The sequence below is a fragment of the Maylandia zebra genome, linkage group LG7, assembly GCF_041146795.1.
Source record: "Maylandia zebra isolate NMK-2024a linkage group LG7, Mzebra_GT3a, whole genome shotgun sequence".
NCBI lineage: Eukaryota > Metazoa > Chordata > Actinopteri > Cichliformes > Cichlidae > Maylandia > Maylandia zebra.
Window position 1 is genome coordinate 19,657,935 of NC_135173.1, and position 23,003 is coordinate 19,680,937.

Consider the following 23,003-nt stretch of genomic DNA (forward strand, 5'->3'; position numbering starts at 1 on the left):
CTGTGAGAGCCAGAGATTTTCCTTGTTTGAGGTGACCAAATACTTATTTTCCACCCTAATTTACGAATAAATTCTTTACAAATCCTATCATGTGAATTCATGGATTTTTTTTTCCATATTCTGTCTCTCACAGTTGAAGTGTACCTCTGGTGCAAATTACTGACCTCTGTCATCATTTTAAGTGGGGGAACTTGCACAATCGGTGGCTGACTAAATACTTTTTTGCCCCACTGTATATTAACCACACAGCAACCCTTCTTTGATGTGTCATTTTTTGATAGTTAATGTACATTTAAGGTGCCATTTAACTTCATTAATAGTAAAACCTTCTTTTTTGTTCCTTCCAGAGATGGCAAGCTGGGTCTCCACCCTCTTCTTCCTAATCTGGTTGTCAGTCTCTCAAGCCCAAGGGGGGAGTGGAAAAATCCCCACTGTGGAATTCATCTCTGAAACCCTGATTAACAATGTGGTCCAGGACCCACAGACTGGTCGCATCTACCTGGGAGCAGTCAACAATATCTTCCAGCTGAGCCCGTCCCTCCAGAAGGAGGCCCGCACTGAGACGGGCCCAAAAAAAGATGCCAAAACATGTACACCTCCTGCTTCAGGCTGTCAGGACACAGTGCTCATGCCCAACAGCAACAAACTTCTGCTGGTCCACCCATCCAATGGTTCACTAATAGTATGTGGCAGTCGGTACAGAGGCATATGTTCCCTCCTCAACCTGTCTAATGTAGAACAAGAGTTGTAACAATGACAACAAAGGACAGCGGACATACGTGGCTAGCATAGAGGATAATGTGAACGTGGTGAGCGTCATGTCCAACTACACAAAAAATGGCCGGACCTTCAAAGTGTTCCTTGTTGGAAAGGGCTATGGAAGCCTGGACAGTGCAAAACTAATCAGCACACGAATCCTTGAGGACTACCAGGACTGGGTTGTGTTTGAGAACATCATTGAGGCATCAGCTGATGGATATAATCAGTGCATGCTACAGTGACTCTGGGGAGATTTCTGGGGTTCCTGCTGTGGACGTACCCTACTCATCTCAAGCCTACACAGTATGCACTTCAAAAATTTCTGTAAGTGCTTCTTTGTCAGCTGACTCTAATTTAAAAGAATGTTTTGAAAAACTCAGATTAGTATAATCTTTAATGCAGTTATCACTTTTTATTATAAAATCTCAACATTTAATTCGTTCCCTGGATAACTTGTAATCTGACCATGGTATTAATTGTAATGTAATTCTATAAACTGAGTGAGATAAGCTGCTTCAGGCCATATAGATGTATAGTTAGGTCCATAATTTGTTGGAGAAAGACACAATTCTTGTAGTCTCTGTACACCACCACAGTGGATTTTAAATCACACAATCAAGATGTGGCTAAAGTGCAGACTTTCTTCTTTAATTAAGGGGTTACACAGTTTTTTGGTTTTGTTTGTTTAGCATTTGTCTGAGTCTAAGCAGAGAGTATAGCCCTGTGCACTTCACATTTCATCCTTCTGTTTCTGTTTCGATCAGCAGTCACAGTAATCAGACAATAGTGACCCAGTTTCAGTGGCAGCGATACATGCCCAATCTGATCATGAGCTGTTTCTCTCCTCTCCATACTTTAAGAATATTTTTTGAGAGCTGTAAAGGTTCTTTCAGATTTTCTTTGGCAAAGTTTAATCTGATCCTCTTGTTATTGAGTGTCACCAATAGTTTGAACCTTGTTGTATTCCCATTCATGGAGGTGTCTTGACAATGATATGTCTACCTCACCTGGGTGTTTTTGACTTAGATATTATGAAGCTGTTTTGCTTATCTATGGAAATCATTTTTTCAGGTCTTTATGTGTTGCTGAGCTGGCCATTTCATTCCTTATTTTTTAAGAAAGTACCAGATTATTAATTTCTTTACTCCTGAAGTTTTTATTATTTTTGATTCTGATTTATTTTTTCAGCTGAATGTTAGCCTATCTCATTTGCACTGACATGTATTTGGGCTCTAATTCCCAAATAAATTTTGGCGAAGATTTGGTAAAATGCCTTGAGTTAAAGCTTAAATTTAACTTCAATCATTTATTGATTATTTGATTTAGAACCTGCCTTTGTGGTGTAGAAAGACAAAACCACCAAAATTACGCCTTTGTTGAAGTTATGGGCCGAACTTTAATATGGATCACTCTCCTCTCTCCATGTACTAAATACACTTGTCAAATTTGGCGGTCTATTCATGTTTTAAAATTTTCCCTTTGCTGCCTCTGACATGTCAAGACCGCTGCTACCCTGCACCACTGGTTGATATTTTAGCTGTTTCACATCTCCAGCTCCCACCATAGGGTCTGCAGCTGTAGGGTATTTACTTTAGAGAGACTGAGCTTAATACCGAGATCAGTACCTACTCAGAAATACTTGAAGTATTCCATGAACAATTTTAATATGCCAAAGACTTTTTTAGTTATGGCCCAACTTAACTGGTTATTTTACATTTTTTACTTAGAATAGAATAGAATAGAATTCAACTTTATTGTCATTGCACATGCACAGGTACAGGGCAACGAAATGCAGTTTGCATCCATCCAGAAGTGCTTTAGTGATATAGATATATTACAATATATATTAGCAATAATATAGATATGTGAGTATATTACAGAAATGGGTCTATTATGGTATGTTATAATGTACACGGTATGAAGTATGTTGTGAATATTCTATAACTATAAGTATGTACAGGCTGTAGTGAGTACAAGCTATGTACAGGATATGAACAGGATATAAATATGAAAAACTATACAGAATATGAAATAAATAACTTTACAGAATCTGGGATACACAGCTATACAGAAATGGGAACTATGCAAGTTGTAAACAGTTGTAGGATTAAAAATTATCGAATGTACAGAATGATTATTTACACAGAGCTATACAGTAGTGCAGTTAAGATAAGTGAGGGTGTAGATAGTTTCTACAGAGGCTATATAAAGTGCTAGTGGTTGTGAGTGGTGGTTCAGTCCATGTTATTATTGTGTTTGAGGGTACAGTTGTCCATTGTGGGTGTGTGTATGTTCAGTCCATGAGTTTAACGTGGGTCAGATGTCAGGAGGCAGAGTTCAGGAGTCTGACAGCTGTGGGGAAGAAGCTGTTCCGGTACCTGGTGGTCTTAGTCCGGAGGCTCCTGTGGCGCCTCCCAGAGGGCAGGAGGGTGAAGAGTCCATGTGATGGGTGACTGGGGTCTTTGATGATTTTCCCAGCCCTTTTCAGACACCGCTTCCTGTAGATGTCTTTTATGGCAGGAAGTGGTGCTCCGGCGATGCGCTGGGCAGTTTTCACGACCCTCTGCAACGCCTTCCGGTCCGAGGCAGAGCAGTTCCCGTACCAGACTGTTATACAGTTGGTCAGGATGCTCTCGATGGTGCAGCGATAGAAGTTCAGCGATACTTGCATGTATTAGTAGTTTCTTGTTAAGTGATCGTTAACACGAGTTTTCCTATTGTTCTCGTCTCAGACTTCCAACTCTAAAGCGAATACTTACTTGTAATTTTTATTCATTATTTTAATTCATTATTGTAATCAAAGAAATGATCAGTCAAAACAAAGCCAATTTTAGATTGTAGATTAAAATAGTCGAGTGTTCAAAGCACATTTCCCATCTCTGTTATAAAGTTTAAGTAGGATACGAACAGTACTGCAAAGACAGTTAATGTTATTGGAGTGAAAAGCAAGCAATGTCTGATCGTCCCTTCTTGTTATCCTTTCCCTTTACAGAAGGATGCATTGGGAAACTTCAAGTGTGGTGCAGAGTATTTGCCTTCGCCTCTGGCAAGCAAGCCAGCATTTGCCTTAAAGGCAGATGCAGCGTTGACCATGTCGGTCCATCTGACTGCTGTAACTGTTGCTGTGGAGAATGACCACACGATCGCCTTTTTGGGCAGCGCCAACGGAGAGGTCTTCAAGGTTGAGTTCTCTTGTGGTTTTTTTTGTTGGATATTTTTTTCCTCAGTTTAAACTTTTATCTGAGGGAAGGTGTATCAAGTGAATTTAAAACCTCAAATTTCTCTTACCTTTTGTCTTTTGTTTATTTTGTCCAGGTACACCTGAGACCAGGTGAATATGGCAACGAGCCGTACTCCTATGTTGGCAACAACATAGGAGAGAAGGTCAACAAGAACCTTTTCCTTGACCAAAGCCAGAGCCACCTCTACATTACCACAGAGAAAAGGGTGTGTGTGTATATTTAACACTTATTATACATTAAAATTCTGGCAGAGTACTTGCTGGTGCTAAGACTGAGCTCCACAAAGACTGTATTCATTTAAAAGAGAAAAAAATTGATCCAAAGCAAAAAATTATTCTGTGGGTACACTGAAAAAAAAAGTTCTTTCAATTTACTTGATTTTATTGTGTACATCGGTCCCACATAATATGAATAAGTATGACTGACTTAATTTTCCACTTTCCCTCAAGTAATTAATGCTTGTCACATCAAAGTATTTTATTTACATCAGATTACTTTAAAAAAATCATGTTTGATGTACTAATATTAATCTATTATCATAATATCAATGTATTGCATAATGTCAATATATTTTAATATTTAACACCAACTTATTTTTATTTGCCAGTGGTACGCAATGATATTATGTAATGTAAACACATTGCAAGTATGTTCTTGCAAGACAAATTATGGCTTTAAATCCTACTTAATTTTTTCAATTGAAATATTAACTGATCATTATTGACAAAAAAGGCAAAGACTGAGTGCTACTGAACAATACACCTTTATTAAACTGTAACAGCAGTGAAAGCAGCAATTCTGCCATGAACAAGTCCAAAATCGCATCCATATAAACTTGTTAACACATTTTTAAAGATAGCCCGCAGAACTAACTAAAAGAAAAAGTTAGTTTGAGAATATATTTGCAAATGTTTCACAAAAAACTGACCTTAGCAGCAAATAAAAGAAAGTGCTTATAGATGATCCTGTCATCTCTTACATATAACATTTGTATTAATTACACAATTGAAAATGTAAACTAAATTAAGACTACCTGAAAAAAAGCAACACGCTTTTATGAATAAACAGATTTACACAAATATAACTTGTGTGTTATTTGACAACAGTTTCAGCTTCTGTACAAGTATTTACCTGTACAAGATTTCAACTAAGTTGAGCCTTAAATGACATTGTTACATAACTAATACCAAACACCTACATGAATTTTAATATTCATTTTAAACATGTAAGCAGGACATTAAGGTTGATTTAGAACATATTGCTAAAAATCGTCAGTAAAAATTTCTTCCAACACGATACCAAAAGGAAAAATCATCCTGCATTGCAGTCACATGAGGGGAAAGCAATAAAAACATAAGCAGTATAACGTTACTGAACACAAAATGAAAAACTGCAAAGAATTGCAGAAGTGCAGTCTTTGACTTCTCAATGAAACAGATGGTTTTTTTAAAGCAAGAACTTTATAGAGTTTAGCTCCATCCAGTTCCATGAAAACCTTCTGGAAAACATCAAAGTTGCGAAGGTCCGCAGGGTAGGCAAGGTTTAATGCATACGTGAGTCCAAATAGCATTGTCACAATGTGGACTGATCCAATCTCATGGCCAACCAATGGATAAGTATCAAGGAGTTCACAGAGTGTATATTCTTGTGGATACTGGGCTGAGCTCAAAAGCTCTGTGGTGCTCTCTGTACCAGCCACCAAGCTCTCTGACAATGTAGAATATGCTGTGGTACAATGCAGATATGGTTTTTCAGTATTCTGGCAATCCACCTGCTGCCCTTTGGGCCAGTACCATTCCATTTCTATACGTTATGCCCTTTAATGTCACACACTGTGCAAGGTTGACCTCTAGAATGTCAGGGAATATGTACCTAATAATAATAAGCTATCTCCTCTTTAAGCAAATCCACTAGAAAGGCAGATACAGCTGAGACCTCTAATTCAGACTTGCCAAGAGATGGGGAGTTTAGATGGTAAGCTATCATCATCTGATGTTTTGACTTCTGTAATCATAAAGGTAAAAATTCCACCATCACAAAAAACATTTTAATTGAAAAAAGATATTCCAGTCCAGAAGAGCATCAATGGTTTCTTTAAAGTACCAATCTTTCTCTCATTTATACATAATGTTTTGAGAAGCAGCTCACATATGTTCTACACAAAGTAGAAAAAAAGCGGGGGAAAGGGTCCTAATTTTTGTTAGGACAATGTTGGAAAATTCACAATACATCACTTAATAAGACATACTCTGTTGAACAAACTTATCTCCTTGTAGATATCTGCTGTATTATTTGGGCTTAACCAATAGAATAGTCAAGTAAGTGACACTTCACCTAAAACAATGACTAAATGGAAAAATGATTTGGCATTTATGGGCACAGGTAAAAACAACATTTAGTAACTTTAAATCAATGCAAGAAAAATGAGTAGTCTCAGTATTGTTTATAATCAAGTAAATAGTACTTTATTTAATCATGTAAATAAGAGAAACATGAAAGGCTTGTCTAGCATTAACTAAATTCATTTGTGCAAATTCAAAAGCCTCCCAATTCCCATTTTTTCAGTGTATGCACGGAGATATATAAAATCAAAATGATTTAGTCCGCTGTTTCATTAAGCTTTTTTAAGTTTGCGATTTCAGAAGTTTTGCTTTCATTATATTGACTCACATCTGTTTCTGCAGAGGGGGAAGAGTTTCTAATGTTGATGCTGTTAAACATTCAGATTTTATCTGAAAAATACTGATGTCTTGAAATAAGATCTAATGGATTGGCTTTTACATGTAAAAAAGAAAACAATTTCACCCTGGTTACAGTAAACATTCAGTGCTTTGTGTTGAATAAACTAAGTAATTAAACATGGGGAGAAGACACGAGAGACCCCACTCGCTCCCACTCTGCACACCTGCAACATACTAAGGAACATTTACAGCTACACTTTAAATACTTGTTATTTTTGTCCAGTGTCTCCCTTAAGGTGCACCTTTGATCATATTTCACGTTGTAATAATCCAGATCACCAAGGTGCCAGTGCAGACGTGCCTCGAAATGAAAGACTGCCAATCATGCGTGGGACTGAGGGACCCTTACTGTGGCTGGTGTGTTTTGGAGGGCAGGTGAGGATCACACACACACACGCACACACATAAGTACATTCTTGCATGCATTTACAAATGCATGCACACAACAACAGACTAACACAAACACCCACACATGCAATTCCATCTGTAAAACACAGCAGGATATTTGTTCAGTGTTTTATTGCAGACACTTTTAGACCTATTATATTTATAACAGTATATATTGAGACAGTTCATTTTATGACCAACAGTTACATTTCTTTATTATTTATATAATTTTATTAAAATAATTTTCTATTAATCTCATTCCTGAAATGCTCACAACTGGGAAGTTGGAAAAAATATTATTTTTTATTACTTGCTTAAAGGTTATATGAGTTAAAAGTTGTCATATTATAAATATTAAATGTAGTTACCATTGAGGACCTTGCATGTTTTTCTTTTTGATACATAAATCTTTATTTTGTGCACAGACCCTGCTGGAAGTCACGTAGGCATTGAGTTGTTATTTACAAACTGACTTTTTGTGAAAGCATTCATGGCATGTGCAGCTCAGGCTGATGGGATTTTCTCATCCTTCGTCTGAAGGTGTACCAGGAGGTCTGAGTGCCGACGGGCAGAGGAGAAGAATGGCTGGTTGTGGAGCCCCAAGCAGCAGTGTGTCAAGATTGTATCCTTCTCTCCTTCAAACCTTTCCTGCAGAAAGACCGGCAAGGTACAGCTCTGTTTGTTCCTCACTCAAACTGTCTCTGACTTCCTTTGTTCTCTTTTATTGTCCCTCTTTTCTCTGCAGTACCTAACTCCACTTACATGCAGAGACTGAGTAATAAACTGGGAATCAAAGACCTCAAGCTCTAGGTCTTCCAGCTCTGTATTGATCCACCCAGAAAAATCCAAACTGTCTTATTATAACCTGCATGGCTGATTGTCTGAAGATGGAGAGCCTCTTCCTATTCCCCCATTTTTTACTTCTTCTGTGTTCCTGCCCGTCTGACTCACACATGAATTCCCATCAGCAGCATGTCACTCCTTTCTCTTTCTCAGTTTCTTTCTTTAAAAAGAGAAACAGTTTCTTTATTATAACTTTGGTTACACAGAGATACAAATTCAGTGAGATGTTACGGGCTAAGAAGCCACAGTTTCCAGTCAGTATGTTTTTGTCTGTCCAGGTGAACATCAATATTCCCTCCCTTCCTACCATTGGACACTCTGACCGTCTGCAATGCAAGATTGAGTCTTTCCAGAGTAACGGCATCATGTCAGACTCTGGTGAGGTCTCCTGTGATCTGCCCCAGCCTGGGCTTATACCGAAAACACCTGAGGGCCAAGGTATGGTCTCTTTAATTACCCTGCCATGTTTCTGTCGTCTTTAAGGTCTAATGTCTGTGCTTCTCCATGATGGTTAACGCTGCATTACTAACTGGCCAAGGTGGGAAATGGGCTGAAAAAAACACGAGGTTAAGTTAATGTCAGCTGGCAAATTCTCCATCATTTTGTTGAAGAACTTACAGTGTCCAACAAATTTGCACCAGAAAATTGCACGAAATCAACACACTAATCTAATTTAAGCTTTATTATTTCAGTTTATAGTTTTTTGTATCAGTAGTCAGCAAACATCTTGCCCAAAACAAAGTGAGTCCCATAAAAAAAAGTCCTTTATAAAACAAAACATGGAACTTTTTTTAAATACAGCTCAAGTTTTGGCTTTTATACACTAATATGCAGTTCAGGCAGTTAAATAATCACTGAACTGATTCTGAGGAGATTTATCAAAATATTTAATCGCTCTGTTTTTTGTCTTTAAATGTACAAGCATACTTCACATCTTTTATATAAAACTTGTATTCACATAAACAGCTAGTGTATCACATTTTAACCACTGTTTTACTGTATCTTCAGACTTTGTGGTCGTGGCTATCAGGATCTTTGTGAATGAGACTGTGGAGTTGGCCACGCGGGAATTCATGTTCTACAACTGTGCTGCCACAGTGAGGAAATCTGAAAACACACCGTGAGTCAGGCTGTTAATCTTTCAGTTCTGCTCTGTCACTCAGTGAAAATACACAGTGACATGGAACACAGCATCATCTGACAACCTTGATGTAAATGTATCACCGTGCATGAGCAGATGAGAGATCAAGGCTCTGTTTGTAAATTGTGATGCATGGTGGTTTTGAATGCACCTCTTGCATTTTCACTCCTGCTTCTATTACCAAGCCGAGGAAATTGCCTCGGTTTCCTTTTCATTAATCAAAAAAAGAAAGTCGATCCTGGCTGTTTTTTTTCCCCTCATTTTTTTCTGCATTTCTTTCACACAGAGGAACGTGTGATGAACGAGCTTTGCTTATGTGAAGTTGCAGAGATCCATTTCATTGTCAGCAACATAGATTTTTGTGCCGGACGCTCTCTGATGAGTTTGCATGTTTTAGATGTTGTTTGTGTGTGCTTTTGTGTGTGCATGCTCTACCCTGATTGTGCATGTGAAAGTATTTCCTTATCCAAGTTGGTCCATATTTCTGTGTTTTCAGGTGCATGTCATGTGTAAGCAGTCAGTGGGGATGTCAGTGGAACACGCAGGACCACACCTGCAGCGATGCGGACAACAGCGTGGTTGTTTCCCACATCATCAAGCACCGTCAGGTTAGTTCTTTCTGACAGGTCAAGGACTCTTTTCTGTCATGTATGTGTGTGATAGATGTGGAGAACGACTATAGCACAAGTTTTAAAGGACACATCTAAACTTTACATGTGATTCACCGCTTGAGTGGTCCAAACTCCTCCTGAAAAATTAATAAATACACAAATCCCACTATCAGCTGCCACCATCTTGCATGACAAACGTTGCAGGGTGGAGGATATCAGATTCCACATCAGCGGATGTTTCAGCGATATAGTTATCTGTCGCCACAGATGAGGGCGTCCGTTAAGTGGTTAGGATGTTTAAAATGTAAATTATTAAAGTATCTAATTTGTTTTCATTCTGTTTCAGAGCGCAAACTGTCCTCGGTTCGAGAATCCAGATCCTGTGCTCATCCCTGTGGGCTACAAGACTCGAATCAGCTTTGAAGGCATAAATCTGAAACATTACCAGGTAAACTGGCCCCACTCCACCTCCAACATGCATCTGAGTTCCAGGGAAAGAAACACTCTCTTTCTGTTTGTGGATTTCCCTTGGACAGGAGGAAAAAAAAAAAAAAAAAAAAAAAAAAAAGGGTCGATTTTTAGGCTAAAAGAAAGGAGAATGAGCCAAACTTGTTTCTTTTTTTTCTACTCTTGCATCTGTTAATGAGGGGTTTTAAATTGGCTATAGGTGTAAGTGTCAGACTGTATGGTCGCGTTTCTCCTGCAATTGAAACCTCTACAAGTTGTATCCTACTTCCTGTCCCATGACAGCTGGGATTGGCTTCAGTCCTCCCACTAATCCCCGCTGTGTAGGATAGGGAATTAAGAAAATAAAGTAATGCATCTGTATGATTTCACAGAGATGGGGTCCCCCATATCAGGTGTACAGTTCTGGCTGTAAGCGATGATACGGCACTCTTACCAACTATTTAAATGTTGCAATTAGAAAGAAAAAAAAGTAGCTTAAAAGGGAGTGAAAGGAAGCAAAAATAAATACATTTTTTTTTTTAAAATGGCTCGTTTAGACACACGGGACCGAGTGGTCTGTAATGAACTGAACTCACGCGCAGAAACCCAGAACAGAGACAGCAGATGGTTTAAGGCTTAAGCTCTGGAAACGTGGCAAGGACAAAAGCAATAAAACGTGGCGAGGGGAATGCAGAACTGGGGCGAGGGAATGGGGCCTGAGATGCTGACTGGAGCTGGGCAGGAAACAATCACACTGAAGAGAGAAGACAGTGGAGTTAGGGAGGTAGTGGAAGTAGCCCTGAAGTGGTAAGCAGTTAAGTATAGCAATTCTTACTTGCAGTAGGTGGAAACAGAGAGTTGAGATGGGGTGAGCCAAGATGAATCCAGAAAATGAGTTGATGACAAACTCAGCGTGTGGCTTAAATCACTCTGGCTTGATTGCCTGCAACTGGCTCCAGGTGTGCAGGAGCTGGAGGAGGTGGCCCTGCCCAGGGGCAGATCACAGGTAGGTTCAGGAGCCTCATAAAGCTAACCACCGCGGACCATGACAGAATGAACTTTGGGGGCCACACCAAAGTCCAATATAAGATAAATAAGGATTATTTTGTCTGTGAATCATGCAAAGCTACTCTGGTAAAGTTTTGGAAATGGAAGTAATGACAATAGTTCCCCTTTAAGACTGGAGTGTTCTGCTGGAAGAGGGCTTAAAACGCACTTTTTACCATTCAACCATAGCGAACAGGTGTGAGGACACCCAACTTTGTGAACAGAATTACTCAAAAAATCTTGTGAATACAATAACTCAAGACGGACGTCTCCTTGGATGTTTAAACTTACCATAGGCAAATCAAGGAAGTTAAGGGGTGGGTGGCACTGGGGACCGTCAGTATTTTTGTTTTTGTCATGATTATGCAGAGTATCTTTCCACATGAATAACATTACAAATCCCAATTCTTACTATCAGACAGCAATATAAGCTGTAACAGTTCACTTAGTTGTCACACAAAATACATCTTGATCATTTTCTTTGAATGTGTGAGTTCTGATGGACTTTATTGGTGCAGGTTCCCGGGGATCCATTCATGTTTCATCAATCAAGGTTTTGACAGCTGATTGAAGCTGATGAAGCATTGACATATATTTTTCCTTCCTATAATAGCCCGACGGGCAGGGCAGAGATAGATTTTGGTAGCCCGACTGGAAAAATCGCTAGCCCCGGGACCTCGGGCTAGCGATTTTGCAAGCCCTGTATCTGATTGAGGAATCACTCATCTTTGGAAAAGAGAGTTTATTACAGAGAAATGGCTCTTTCCAAAATAAAAGCTATACTATACGCTTCTTCTGGGCTATATTCTCAGCAGCATATTGTAGCGGGTCAGGGCTGTTCGGGGTTCTGTTTGTACAGTTATGTTTTGTTTATGTTGCCATAGTGACGGGTGACGCCCTCTCGCTGCGACGTTGTGTCCTTCCGGGGTCAGAGGGCGCCCTGTGTGTTGGTGTTGTTGTTGTTGCTGTGCGGTTGCTGCGCTGAGCAGTTAGCTAGCGGCAGTGTTCTTCTGCAGATGTCAATAAAAGGCTGTGCTCCCTGGCTAGCAAGACCAAAGGACACCTCCGTCTCCTCGTTGTCTGAGCTCGCCACATTGGTGTCAGAAGTGGGATGATAGTGGCACCCCATGTTCTGACCCGAGTGACTTTTCCCCCGCCGGTCGTGACCGGCCGGTGCGCCAAAAGAAGGCACCTGGACATTTGCAAAGTGAAAGCAAAAAACAAGCGCAAATTCAAACGCGATTTTAATATGTCACATATTGACAGTGGCTCACCGATGCCAGTGACATAATTACCCAGCTACATTTCCGAAAGAATGCAAAAGCATTGACATATATTTTTCCTTCCTACAATAGCCCGACGGGCAGGGCAGAGATAGATTTTGGTAGCCCGACTGGAAAAATCGCTAGCCCCGGGACGTCGGGCTAGCGATTTTGCAAGACCTGTGTTACAGGCATGGCCCTTTAAGGATGAAGCCTGATGGGAAATGTATTCGGGATGTGTGTAGCGGGACTGCCTGGTGTGTGTGTGAAGAGAGAGAGCGGAGAAGGGGGAAAGTAACGGTTAGCTACAGAAGAGACGAAAATAAAATAAAAGGAATATAATAACTCCCTCGACAGCCAGAGTTGTGTCGGCGATGCTCGCTGTGAGTAAACTGTTTCAGCCCATTGTACGCGGTGTTCGTGCCTTAGAGAAGAAATAAAGTTCGGTGAAGCAGTTTCCTACGCCTCCTTCGATCTTTTTGCTAGCGGAGTTGACCTGTATAGTAAGCTGTTGCCGGCTACGAGTCAGTTACAGAACCTTCAAGTAACTGCCAGAGGTTTCCTTACTACGGTTCGGGGCCGCGGATCTGGCGCGGTAACACCTGTATCTGATTGAGGAAACACTCATCTTTGGAAAAGAGAGTTTATTACAGAGAAATGGCTCTTTCCAAAATAAAAGCTATACTATACGCTTCTTCTGGGCTATATTCTCAGCAGCATATTGTAGCGGGTCAGGGCTGTTCGGGGTTCTGTTTGTACAGTTATGTTTTGTTTATGCTGCCATAGTGACGGGTGACGCCCTCTCGCTGCGACGGTGTGTCCTTCCGGGGTCAGAGGGCGCCCTGTGTGTTGTTGTTGTTGTTGTTGCTGTGCGGTTGCCGCGCTGAGCAGTTACTTAGCGGCAGTGTTCTTCTGCAGATGTCAATAAACGGCTGTGCTCCCTGGCTAGCTCACGGGAAGCAAGACCAAACGACACTTCCGTCTCCTCGTTGTCTGAGCTCGCCACATTGGTGTCAGAAGTGGGATGATGGTGGCACCCCATGTTCTGACCCGAGTGACTTTTCCCCCGCCGGGGCCCGTTCTTCGTACCTCGCTAAGTAAGTTAGCTGGATTTGATTGTTGACGATTTCGCGTGATCTTGGATCGTTCGGTTCCCCAAAGCTCATCCGGGACTTGCTGTCATAGCAACAGAGCCGTAAGCGTAAACCTGCTCGGGAGCAGGTTTACTTTATGTAAACAGGATTAGATCGCGGCCACGCAGGTATGTCCGCTTCATTTATACGAAAGCAACAGCGATATTCCACCACTGTTTCACCATAAATAAATAACATCAATGTAACCAAAGATAATGCAGCACTTGATCCTTTTATTGATTTCACACAGATACATACAGGTCATTTCCTAAAAAAGGGAAATGTGCTATTAACATTCTATTACATGTATGTGATTATTACAGATGTAAGTCATATTTCAGAGTAGTAATAGTAAATTACTTCGTGTAAGCAAGATGAGAGACCACGGCTATAAAAGCGAAGGTGGATTTGGGAAGCCTGTCGCAGCCATGTCCTGTCCGTTTACGCGAGCAACCCATTGCGGAAGGTGCAAGATTGATAAGGAGAGTCCTCAGAATCCAGCGTATATTGCGGGACAGACAGGATCCTTTAGCTCAGCGCGACAGTGTGCTCATAGAGAGATATCGATTTTCCCGTGAGGATATTATTTACTTAACCAACTTGTTGACGAGGGGGTGCAGGACCACCACCTGTCTTTTTTTGCTCTGCCCTTTTCTTGGTTGCTGTTATGAACAAACAAACAGATTATTTCAGGGTTTCTTTGCAAGAGACTAAAAGCAATATAAGTGATAAATATTACCATTCTGTAGCATATTCTCATATTTCACTTTTACTTGTTCCCATGTTCTAGTGGGTCCTGTTGTGGCTCTAATGTGAAAGGGGATATAATATAACATATTATAATATAATATAATGTAATATAATATTGGATAATATAGTGTGATATGATAAATCTACCCTACCGCCTACTGGTGTTGGCCAGAGGGGCCGATGGCGCGATATGGCAGCCTGGCTTCTGTCAGTCTGCCCCAGGGCAGCTGTGGCTACAACCGTAGCTGCCTCCACCAGTGTGTGAATGTGAGAGTGAATGAATAGTGGCATTGTCATGCGCTTTGGGTGCCTTGAAAAGCGCTATATAAATCAACTCTATTATTATTATTATTATTATTATTATTATTATTATTATTATTATTATTAATATTATTATTAAATTACTTACGAGTTTAATTTGTCAGCAACTTTCTGCCAGCCCTCTCTCCTTGCTTTTGCAGCCTTTGCAGTGTTCCCTTGCGTTTTAATTAAACTCTGAAACTCCTGAAATCCCTCACTCAAGAGTTCTTGCTCTGCTGCCGAAAAATACCGAGCGCGCTCCTTCGACATTTTCGCCGACCAATCAGAGGGTTGCCGATCAATGTTTCTACTATCGATGCGTAGCCCCTTTTACGACACCCAGTGATCTCACATTACTTCATCCAGCTGTACTAATCGTCAACAGCAGGTGTGTTCGGAGAACCGGATTAGCGAGCTCACGGTTAGCGCGATGATTTGGTCTTGGATGTGTCATTTGATCTTGGATGTGTCATTTGATCTTGGATGTAGTAAGCGACGTACGAAGAACGGGCCCCCGGTCGTGACCGGCCGGTGCGCCAAAAGAAGGCACCTGGACATTTGCAGGACTTTGTGTGGGGTAATGGGGTCGTCGGGGACGACTGACCCCTTAGGTGGGGGCTATGTAGCGGGTCAGCGCTGTTCGGAGTTCTGTTTGTACAGTAATGTTTTGTTTATGTTGCCATAGTGACGGGTGACGCCTTCTCGCTGCGACGGTGTGTCCTTCCGGGGTCAGAGGGCGCTCTGCGTGTTGTTGTTGCTGTGCGGTTGCCACGCTGAGCAGTTAGCTAGCGCAGTGTTCTTCTGCAGATGTCAATAAACGGCTGTGCTCCCTGGCTAGCTCACGGGAAGCAAGACCAAACAATACCTCCGTCTCCTCCTTGTCTGAGCTCGCCACAATATTAAACATATCAGGTCCCCATAAGGAGAATCATGTGCTAACGGCTGTCTAAATGACTCGGGTAAAGTTTGTAGCATGCATGCTTGTTGTTTTTGTCTGCTTCCACTTGTCTTTGCACTAGGATGATGTCGGCGTAAATGTGCAGTCATATTCGTTGTGTTCCCACTAGTGCTGTCAGCGTTAATCTCGTTGAAATGACGTTAACGCCACAACACGGCAAATCTCCGTTAACGAGCTACCCCTGCATGGGGCTAGACGGCCAACATGTTAACGAGCTAACTGAGCTAACACACTAGTTCCCACCCATGTAATTGAGCATTGCATGGCACATCCAACATACTGTTTTACTTTAGTCCATGACGCGCTTACCTTCAGGGTCATACATCACACGAAAACGTCTGTGAAGGTTCTCAGTCATCCAGGTCATCGTAGTCAAAAGAGCTTGCAAAGAAAAGCGTCTGGACTTCTTTCCAAGACAAGATTCCAAGACACAAGAAGTGGAATCCTTCACTGCACACATTAACGCTGTGGATAAGAACATCAAGTTCACCAGGGAAGACACAAAGGACAACTGTCTGCCTTTCCTGGACTGCGCTGTGCACATTGAAGAGAACGGCAAACTCAACATCGAAGTTTACCGGAAGCCCACACACACGGACCAGTACCTCCTCTTTGACTCCCATCACCCTTTGGAACACAAACTTGGAGTAATCAGGACCCTACACCACCGGGCAGAACATGTTCCCTCTAAGCCTGAAGGGAAAAAGAAGGAACACACACATGTAAAGGAAGCACTCAAAACGTGCGGCTATCCTAAATGGGCGTTCTTAAAGTCAGCAAAGAGGCACAGAAAAGAAGCTCAGACACCAGCGAGGGAGGACAGACGCAACAACATTGTCATCCCCTATGTAGCCGGCGTATCAGAGAAACTCAGGAGAGTTTTCTCCAAGCATGACATCCCAGTGTATTTCAGACCCAGCAACACGCTCAGACAGAAACTGGTTCACCCGAAAGACAAAACGCCAAAACACAAACTTAACAATGTGGTGTATGCTGTACAGTGCAGCGAGGAATGCTCAGACCTCTACATTGGAGAGACCAAACAGCCACTTCACAAGCGCATGGCACAACACAGAAGAGCCACCTCCACAGGACAAGACTCAGCAGTCCATCTGCATCTTAAGGATAAAGGACGCTCTTTCGAGGATGCCAATGTTCACATTTTGGACAGAGAGGACAGATGGTTTGAAAGAGGAGTGAAAAGAAGCCATCTATGTCCACTGTGAGCGACCATCTTTGAACAGAGGCGGGGGTTTACGACACCAACTCTCTGCCATCTATAATCCAGTTTTGAGATCCCTTCCCAGACGCCTTAACGCCCACTCACATCCTGGGCCATCTGACCTCAGGAATTCGCATGATAAGGTGGGGCCAGGTTTCACAATGAACACACCCGAAACTCTGGCTGATTGGGACCCACACCCAGTTTCCCACCTTGGCTCAGGCGATTAGAGGATCATCAGGGGGTCCTTTTGTCCCTCTGTGGGGGGTCCCTCCCACTAGGTTTATATCTGGGACTCTCCACCATTTGACCTTAGAACTGAAGAAGCTTCTCGGATGAGAGGTGAAACGTCTTCAAGCAACTTAAAGAAGTCCAGACGCTTTTCTTTGCAAGCTCCTTTGATCACATGAAAACCAAAATAATTCCAAACGCCAGATCTGAATGAGGGTGGGGGAGGTTCAGTTTGCCATGTTGCAAGGAGAGCTTAACTTCTGTCTCGCTAGCTTGCCCTGCGCTCTTCCTTCTGACGATGCTGTCTGTGTCAGTGGATCTGCGCTCGACAGTGCAGCCTAGGCGGAGTAGTCGAACGCAGATTCACTGAGCGCTCAACACAGACAGCATCGTCAGAAGGAAAGTTGATAAAATAAATTACAAATTTTGTATTGTTCGATACATATGCGTACCGAACCGAAAGCGTAAAATTCTGTTTCTCACTACAAAAAAAGTCATTTTAAAAATATGACTTGTTAGCAGTATAGTGGACATTACCATCATAAAACAGTTGAAACTTGCCTTAATATGTAAATAGTAAATAATTCTTTACCCAGTTTTGAGTTTCCAGGTCAAGTCCCAGCATTTATTTTTGTTTATTTATTAATTTATTTTTTCTGTTGTTCTGATCAGAGTTGTGTGTGAGATTGGACCTGCTGATAAAGCTGACTGGGGACAGGTTGAGATCGAGGTGAATGGAGGGAAGAGAGGAACCTCCTCTGTTTCCTTCACCTACAGGGTAAATGCATATACACACAAACACACTCACAAACACACACATACACTGTCCTCAGCTGCACGTCCTCTGTTGAGTTGTACAACTTTTTATTGAGAAATTAAACTCATCCAAAAGCTTTCAGCTGATTTTGTTGTTTTATGGACTGTTTTATGTTTTCCATTTATTAGCTCCAGAGAAACTCTTATCAAAACATACCAAGGGCATGACAGTTAAGAAGACTGACCAAACATGCTAAATGTAACAGTAAATTAGGCACCTAGATGCACATTGCTGTGGTAATTTACTGTACAGTAAGTCAAAATGTGCAGGCATTCCTCTTTAACCAGATGCTGTGCAGCAGTTCCCTTTGTCACTTTAATACTCTAAGAGGCTACAGCGTAGCTATTTAACTGGCTTTTCATATCTCTGGCTCTGCTAAAGCTTCCCCACAGGGGAGTGCTCCTCCTAACTGTTTGCTCAGCAAATTGAGGCAGATGTGGTGCTTGTGGGAGTTTGTGTGTCTGAATGTTTCTGAAAGAGTGGGTCGGGTTAGATCAGGCTGAGAAGCAATGTTTCTGACATGGAGCTGTATCTGTGTGTGTTATTCTAGTGTGTGCCAGCATCTACCAGTAGTTAGTGTGTACTTGAAATATGAGTGTGTATTAAGGTGGTATTTGGTGACACCCTCTCCCCTTCATTAGGACCCGATGCCTGAGGAGGTGATGCCAAATAGAGGTCCTAAAGCAGGGGGAACCCTCATTACAATCTCTGGACTATTTCTGAATGCTGGCAGTAAGGAAGATGTCCAGGTTACCATCGGAGGGGTGAACTGCAGTGTGTAAGGATTTCTTTTTTTCAATAATTCTCATTCAGACCAAACTTTTTCAATTCAGCCTCTTTAGTTAATAGAGCTACTTGTTATTCAGACATTTAATTCTATGCAAATTCTGCTTTGCGCACATTTTGAAGTCCATAAATTGATTTTTTTTTTATATATGTGTATATTCTTGAAGCAAAAAATTGAATTGACCTAAACTTTAGTGTCACAATGAGGAGGGAGTTTTTTCTCTTACAATTTTCCTGTACTGTTGTGACCACCAGTGCTCTGTCAAAACCGATTCGCGGTGACATTTTAGGCAGAGGTAACGGAAAAATAACGAGCAAGAGAAGCAGCAAAGACAGATTTTAACAAGCTGTCAGCCTGCTGCCATGTTGGCTTCCACTGCACAGTGACCTTGTGCCACCCCCACTCCTTCAGCCAGCGAGTACTGAGCTATGTCCTTGTCTTGGCAGGGAGCACTTTGGAGAAAATATCACCTGCAGGACAGGAGAATACCGCGTGGATAAAGTGCCCTCTGACCCTCTCGACGTCGTAATGAAGTATGGAAAGAGAACCACAAAAAGCATCCCGGCTAGCTTTCGGTTTGTTGAAAACCCCACTGTGCAGGATCACCAGCCCAAAGCAAGCTTTGTCTGGTCAGTTTAACACAGCAGTATGCAGTCATGGTGTTTGTGACATTCACTCTATCTGTTTGTTACATGTTGTATTTTTACTGCCTTCATTTTACCTGCAGGGCAGGATGAAAGTTCAGGGGATAAATGTGTATGTTGTTGTCCTATTTTCATCCATTCAGACTATTGATCTCCTAATACGAATAATATGACCAAGTACTAAATGCATTCTGTACCTACATACAGTCTTACAGAGTAGGTATGATCGAAAATTTGCTCACTCTCCCTACAGTGACTGACATTGTTATTTTCAGAGTTCATATTTCTGAAATCTCTAAACTTCAGTGTTTCGAGATTACTGTCTCAATGGACAGAAATAAGAGAATAAGACACAGGCTGAGTTTTGCTTTTGAATATGTCCTTTAAAATAGAAATAAGAAAGCTTCTAAGTTGACATTGTTTTTGATCACAATTCTGCCACATGATTAGAAACACTGACTAGAATGATAATCATTAAAATTACCACACGTGCATTTTAAGAACCCTGCCTGTCTTCCCTTAATTCTCTCTGTGTGCTTGTGCTCTTATTTTTGTGTGGGTAGGAGTACAATTCCTTAATATGCATTTTCCTGTGTTTTTGGTGTGAATACATATGTTTGTGTGCGTTTTAGTGGAGGGAGGAATATTGTGGTAACTGGCACCAGGTTTGACGTAATCCAGACTGCGATCATGAAGGTCCAGGGACGTGACTGGTCATCTTCAGAGGTTCCTGTTCATTTTCCTCATCTTCCTCTGAGTCAATGCACTGATCCACCTCTAAGAGTCATAATTTCTTAGATTTGTCCTTACTCTTTCTATTGAATGTTGTAATGTTGTATTAAATGTCGTAATCAAAACCTTACAAATTTCTGACATATAACAATAGAAATGCAATTTATGTGACTACTCATTTGGCTCGTTAACATATAGAACATACATCAGAACAGAAAAGTTTGCTTTATTATTTTTATTGCTGCTGCATATTTTCTATGGTGTAATTTCCTTTATGACATGTCATGCTTGTATTTTTTATGTCCTTTTGTCACAATTTACTGTCCCTCTATTACACAACATACTCAGTTTGCCCATGAGAAGAACGCCACAGTCATCCAGTTTCAGTCTCCAACAGTAAACGGCTCCGCAGACCAGCACTTGAAAACAGTCATTAAGCTGGACAACTGGGAGAAGGAGCTGAAGCCCTTTTTCTACCACCCTGACCCCAGCTTCAATAATCTACAAAACAAGATCATCACTGCGAACAGCATGATTATCGTTACTGTGAGTACAACCATGAGGTCGCTTTAATATAGTTCTAGTACAATGATTTGTTTTGATTTTGTTTTTTCTGTCATAATAGAAAATAATAGAGAAAAAATAACAGAGAAAATCCCAACCATCAGAAAACCCTCTATGAGCAAGCACTTGGCGACAGTGGGAAGAAAAACTCTTTTAACAGGAAGAAACCTCTGGCAGAATCAGGCTAAAATCCAGAGAGGTGTACAAACATATAGTGCGTGAAAAAAAAATGAGTGACGAAGAAACACTCAGTGCATCATGGGAATACCCAGCAGCCTATGCCTATTGCAGCATAAGTATGGACTGGATTCAGAGTCACCTGATTCAGCCCTAACTATATGCTTTATCAAACAGGACAGTTTTAAGCGTAATCCAACAAATCCAAACGGTGAGCTGGTTCCACAGGAGGAGGGCCTGAAAACCGAAGGCTCTGCATCTCATTCTGCTTTTAAATAACCTAGGAACTACAAGAAGGCCAGCGTCTGAAAGTGAAGTTCTCTATTTAGGTGATAAGGTACTGTGAGTAAGATAAGATGGGGACTGAATATTAAAGACCTTTTGGAGGATTTTAAAGTTTTTTACAATAGATGCTTACAATATTTATCTTTTTCTTTACTTTTGGTGTATAACAGCTCATAGCTGTCATACAGTACACCCATTCCCACACATTACTCATAAAGTGCTGCTGATAAGGTTTTCAGTGCTCATTGTATAATCTGTCTAATTAACTTCAGTCACTGCCCTTAGAGCCTTGGATTCACTCTTCCTCCTGCAGGGTCGGGGATTCTCCAAAGCCATGACAGCAAAGGAGGCTCAAGCCTTCGTAGGTGACGTTCAGTATGTGGTCAGCCTCCTTCAGGATGATAAGCTGTTCCTGGTAACACCTTCCAGCCCACCTCGTGCTCACTCCACACAGGTGGATGTAAAGGTCAGGCCACAAAAAGACAAACGGATGACACAATGTTATGGAGGACATGGTCCAACTGTTTTATTTCATTGAAAGTTCTAACAAGCTACAACGCTCTAACGTGACTTCATAAATGAAGGCAGTCCTCTGAAAATTTAAAAATATGGAAGTATCAAGAGAGTGAACTTTAAGTACCCAGTTTAATTTATTTTTTTCATTTCAAAAACCTTAAGCTCCCAATTTAGCAGAAAGTTACGTTCTATCCCTACTCCAGTATCTTCCCGTCTTTACCTTTGGTAAAATGTGCAGCGCTTGTGTAAATAACAAGATTTCCACTCTTTTGTTTCCCACAGATCAAGTTTGGGAAAGGGGTGTGGGTGGTTGGCTCAATGGAATTTGAGGACAAGAATTATTCCCTCTACATGATCATCCGTATTATCCTTCTGGTCACCCTGGTCACCATCACTATCTCTGTCTACTGCGCCACACGAGCTCAGTTGTTTTAGGTTTGTTTTAAGAATCATATCATATACTGTGTATTCATCTATCCCATCTATTTATCTATCTGGCCAATATATATATATATATATATATATAACATGATAAAAACATTTGCTTACAGTAGCACTTCATTATTATAAGAATTATTCACATTGTTTTACGCATTAAAAATATGTTTTTGATCTTTTTGCCTTTTTAACTCTTGTAACGTTCCATACATTCAGCGCTTTAGAGGCAAAGTGCTTCTGCTTAAATAAATTCAATAAACTCAGAGACAATTCATATCTCCGGTTTCTTTCAAATATGTTTCAACTGGACTCTCACTTCTCATCTTTTTTGTACTTTACTAGCTGTTTATAAATAAATGATTAAGAAAAGACCTTAAATTATTACAGATCACTGCAGAGTACTCTCTGCAGTGATCTGTAATAATTTGAGAGGATTGCAGTTGGTCTGGGCCACCATGCCTGTTGACCAGCTGCATACTGATACTAGCATACTGATGTTGGCACTGACTACCACTAGAGGGCGACTGTGTTAATCAGTTCTTTGCAGTCACATCATTTAGCCAGACGCCTTCTAGAGATCAGAGGCCGTAACAGCGTCATTACTACATCTAAGAGTCAAATTCAAACCATAATTGTCATTGCATTCCTGATTCAACAATTTTACCTGCTTTTTCTAAATTTAATACATTTTAGCTTACAGCTAAAACTGGTCATCATCTCTGCACAGTAAACCAGAAGGATTACTCCAAGTGTGAGCACCCTAAAAAGTATACAGCCTCGCAAGTAACAAGTAAAAGCATAAAAAAGCTGAATAACCATCAACAGTTACTTTGCACTTCACAGAATATTACCTTTGGGTTTATATAAAACCTAAATCCTCTCTCAGACTCACATATAACAGTCTTCCAACCACAACAGTAAGTAGCAGCACTAGTTTTTTGTAGCTTGCATCAAAAATCCAGCTTACAC

At 41.0% G+C, this 23,003-nt stretch overlaps 2 protein-coding genes across 7 annotated transcripts; both read left to right on the forward strand.

Moving 5' to 3' along the window:
* Positions 1 to 957: 957 nt before the first annotated feature.
* LOC106675440 (plexin-B2-like) lies at positions 958 to 11,198 on the forward strand. Its single transcript, XM_076887119.1, has 10 exons — positions 958 to 1,083; positions 3,752 to 3,940; positions 4,075 to 4,206; positions 7,017 to 7,117; positions 7,670 to 7,796; positions 8,251 to 8,410; positions 8,981 to 9,092; positions 9,610 to 9,721; positions 10,071 to 10,172; positions 11,139 to 11,198. The coding sequence occupies exons 1-10, from the start codon at positions 973 to 975 to the stop codon at positions 11,196 to 11,198; spliced, it is 1,206 nt and encodes a 401-aa protein (XP_076743234.1). The 5' UTR covers positions 958 to 972.
* Positions 11,199 to 12,343: 1,145 nt separating this feature from the next.
* LOC101478621 (plexin-B2) lies at positions 12,344 to 22,310 on the forward strand. Of its 6 annotated transcripts, none has more exons than XM_076886011.1 (8): positions 12,344 to 12,863; positions 17,747 to 17,852; positions 18,533 to 18,669; positions 19,125 to 19,307; positions 19,955 to 20,048; positions 20,403 to 20,600; positions 21,394 to 21,546; positions 21,879 to 22,310. In XM_076886011.1, the coding sequence occupies exons 3-8, from the start codon at positions 18,539 to 18,541 to the stop codon at positions 22,029 to 22,031; spliced, it is 912 nt and encodes a 303-aa protein (XP_076742126.1). In that variant the 5' UTR covers positions 12,344 to 12,863; positions 17,747 to 17,852; positions 18,533 to 18,538; the 3' UTR covers positions 22,032 to 22,310. The 6 variants fall into 6 exon arrangements, with proteins under 6 accessions (XP_076742126.1, XP_014265503.3, XP_076742128.1 ...); XM_014410017.3 differs by lacking the exon at positions 12,344 to 12,863 and adding an exon at positions 13,218 to 13,577; XM_076886013.1 differs by lacking the exon at positions 12,344 to 12,863 and adding an exon at positions 13,607 to 13,741.
* Positions 22,311 to 23,003: the final 693 nt, after the last annotated feature.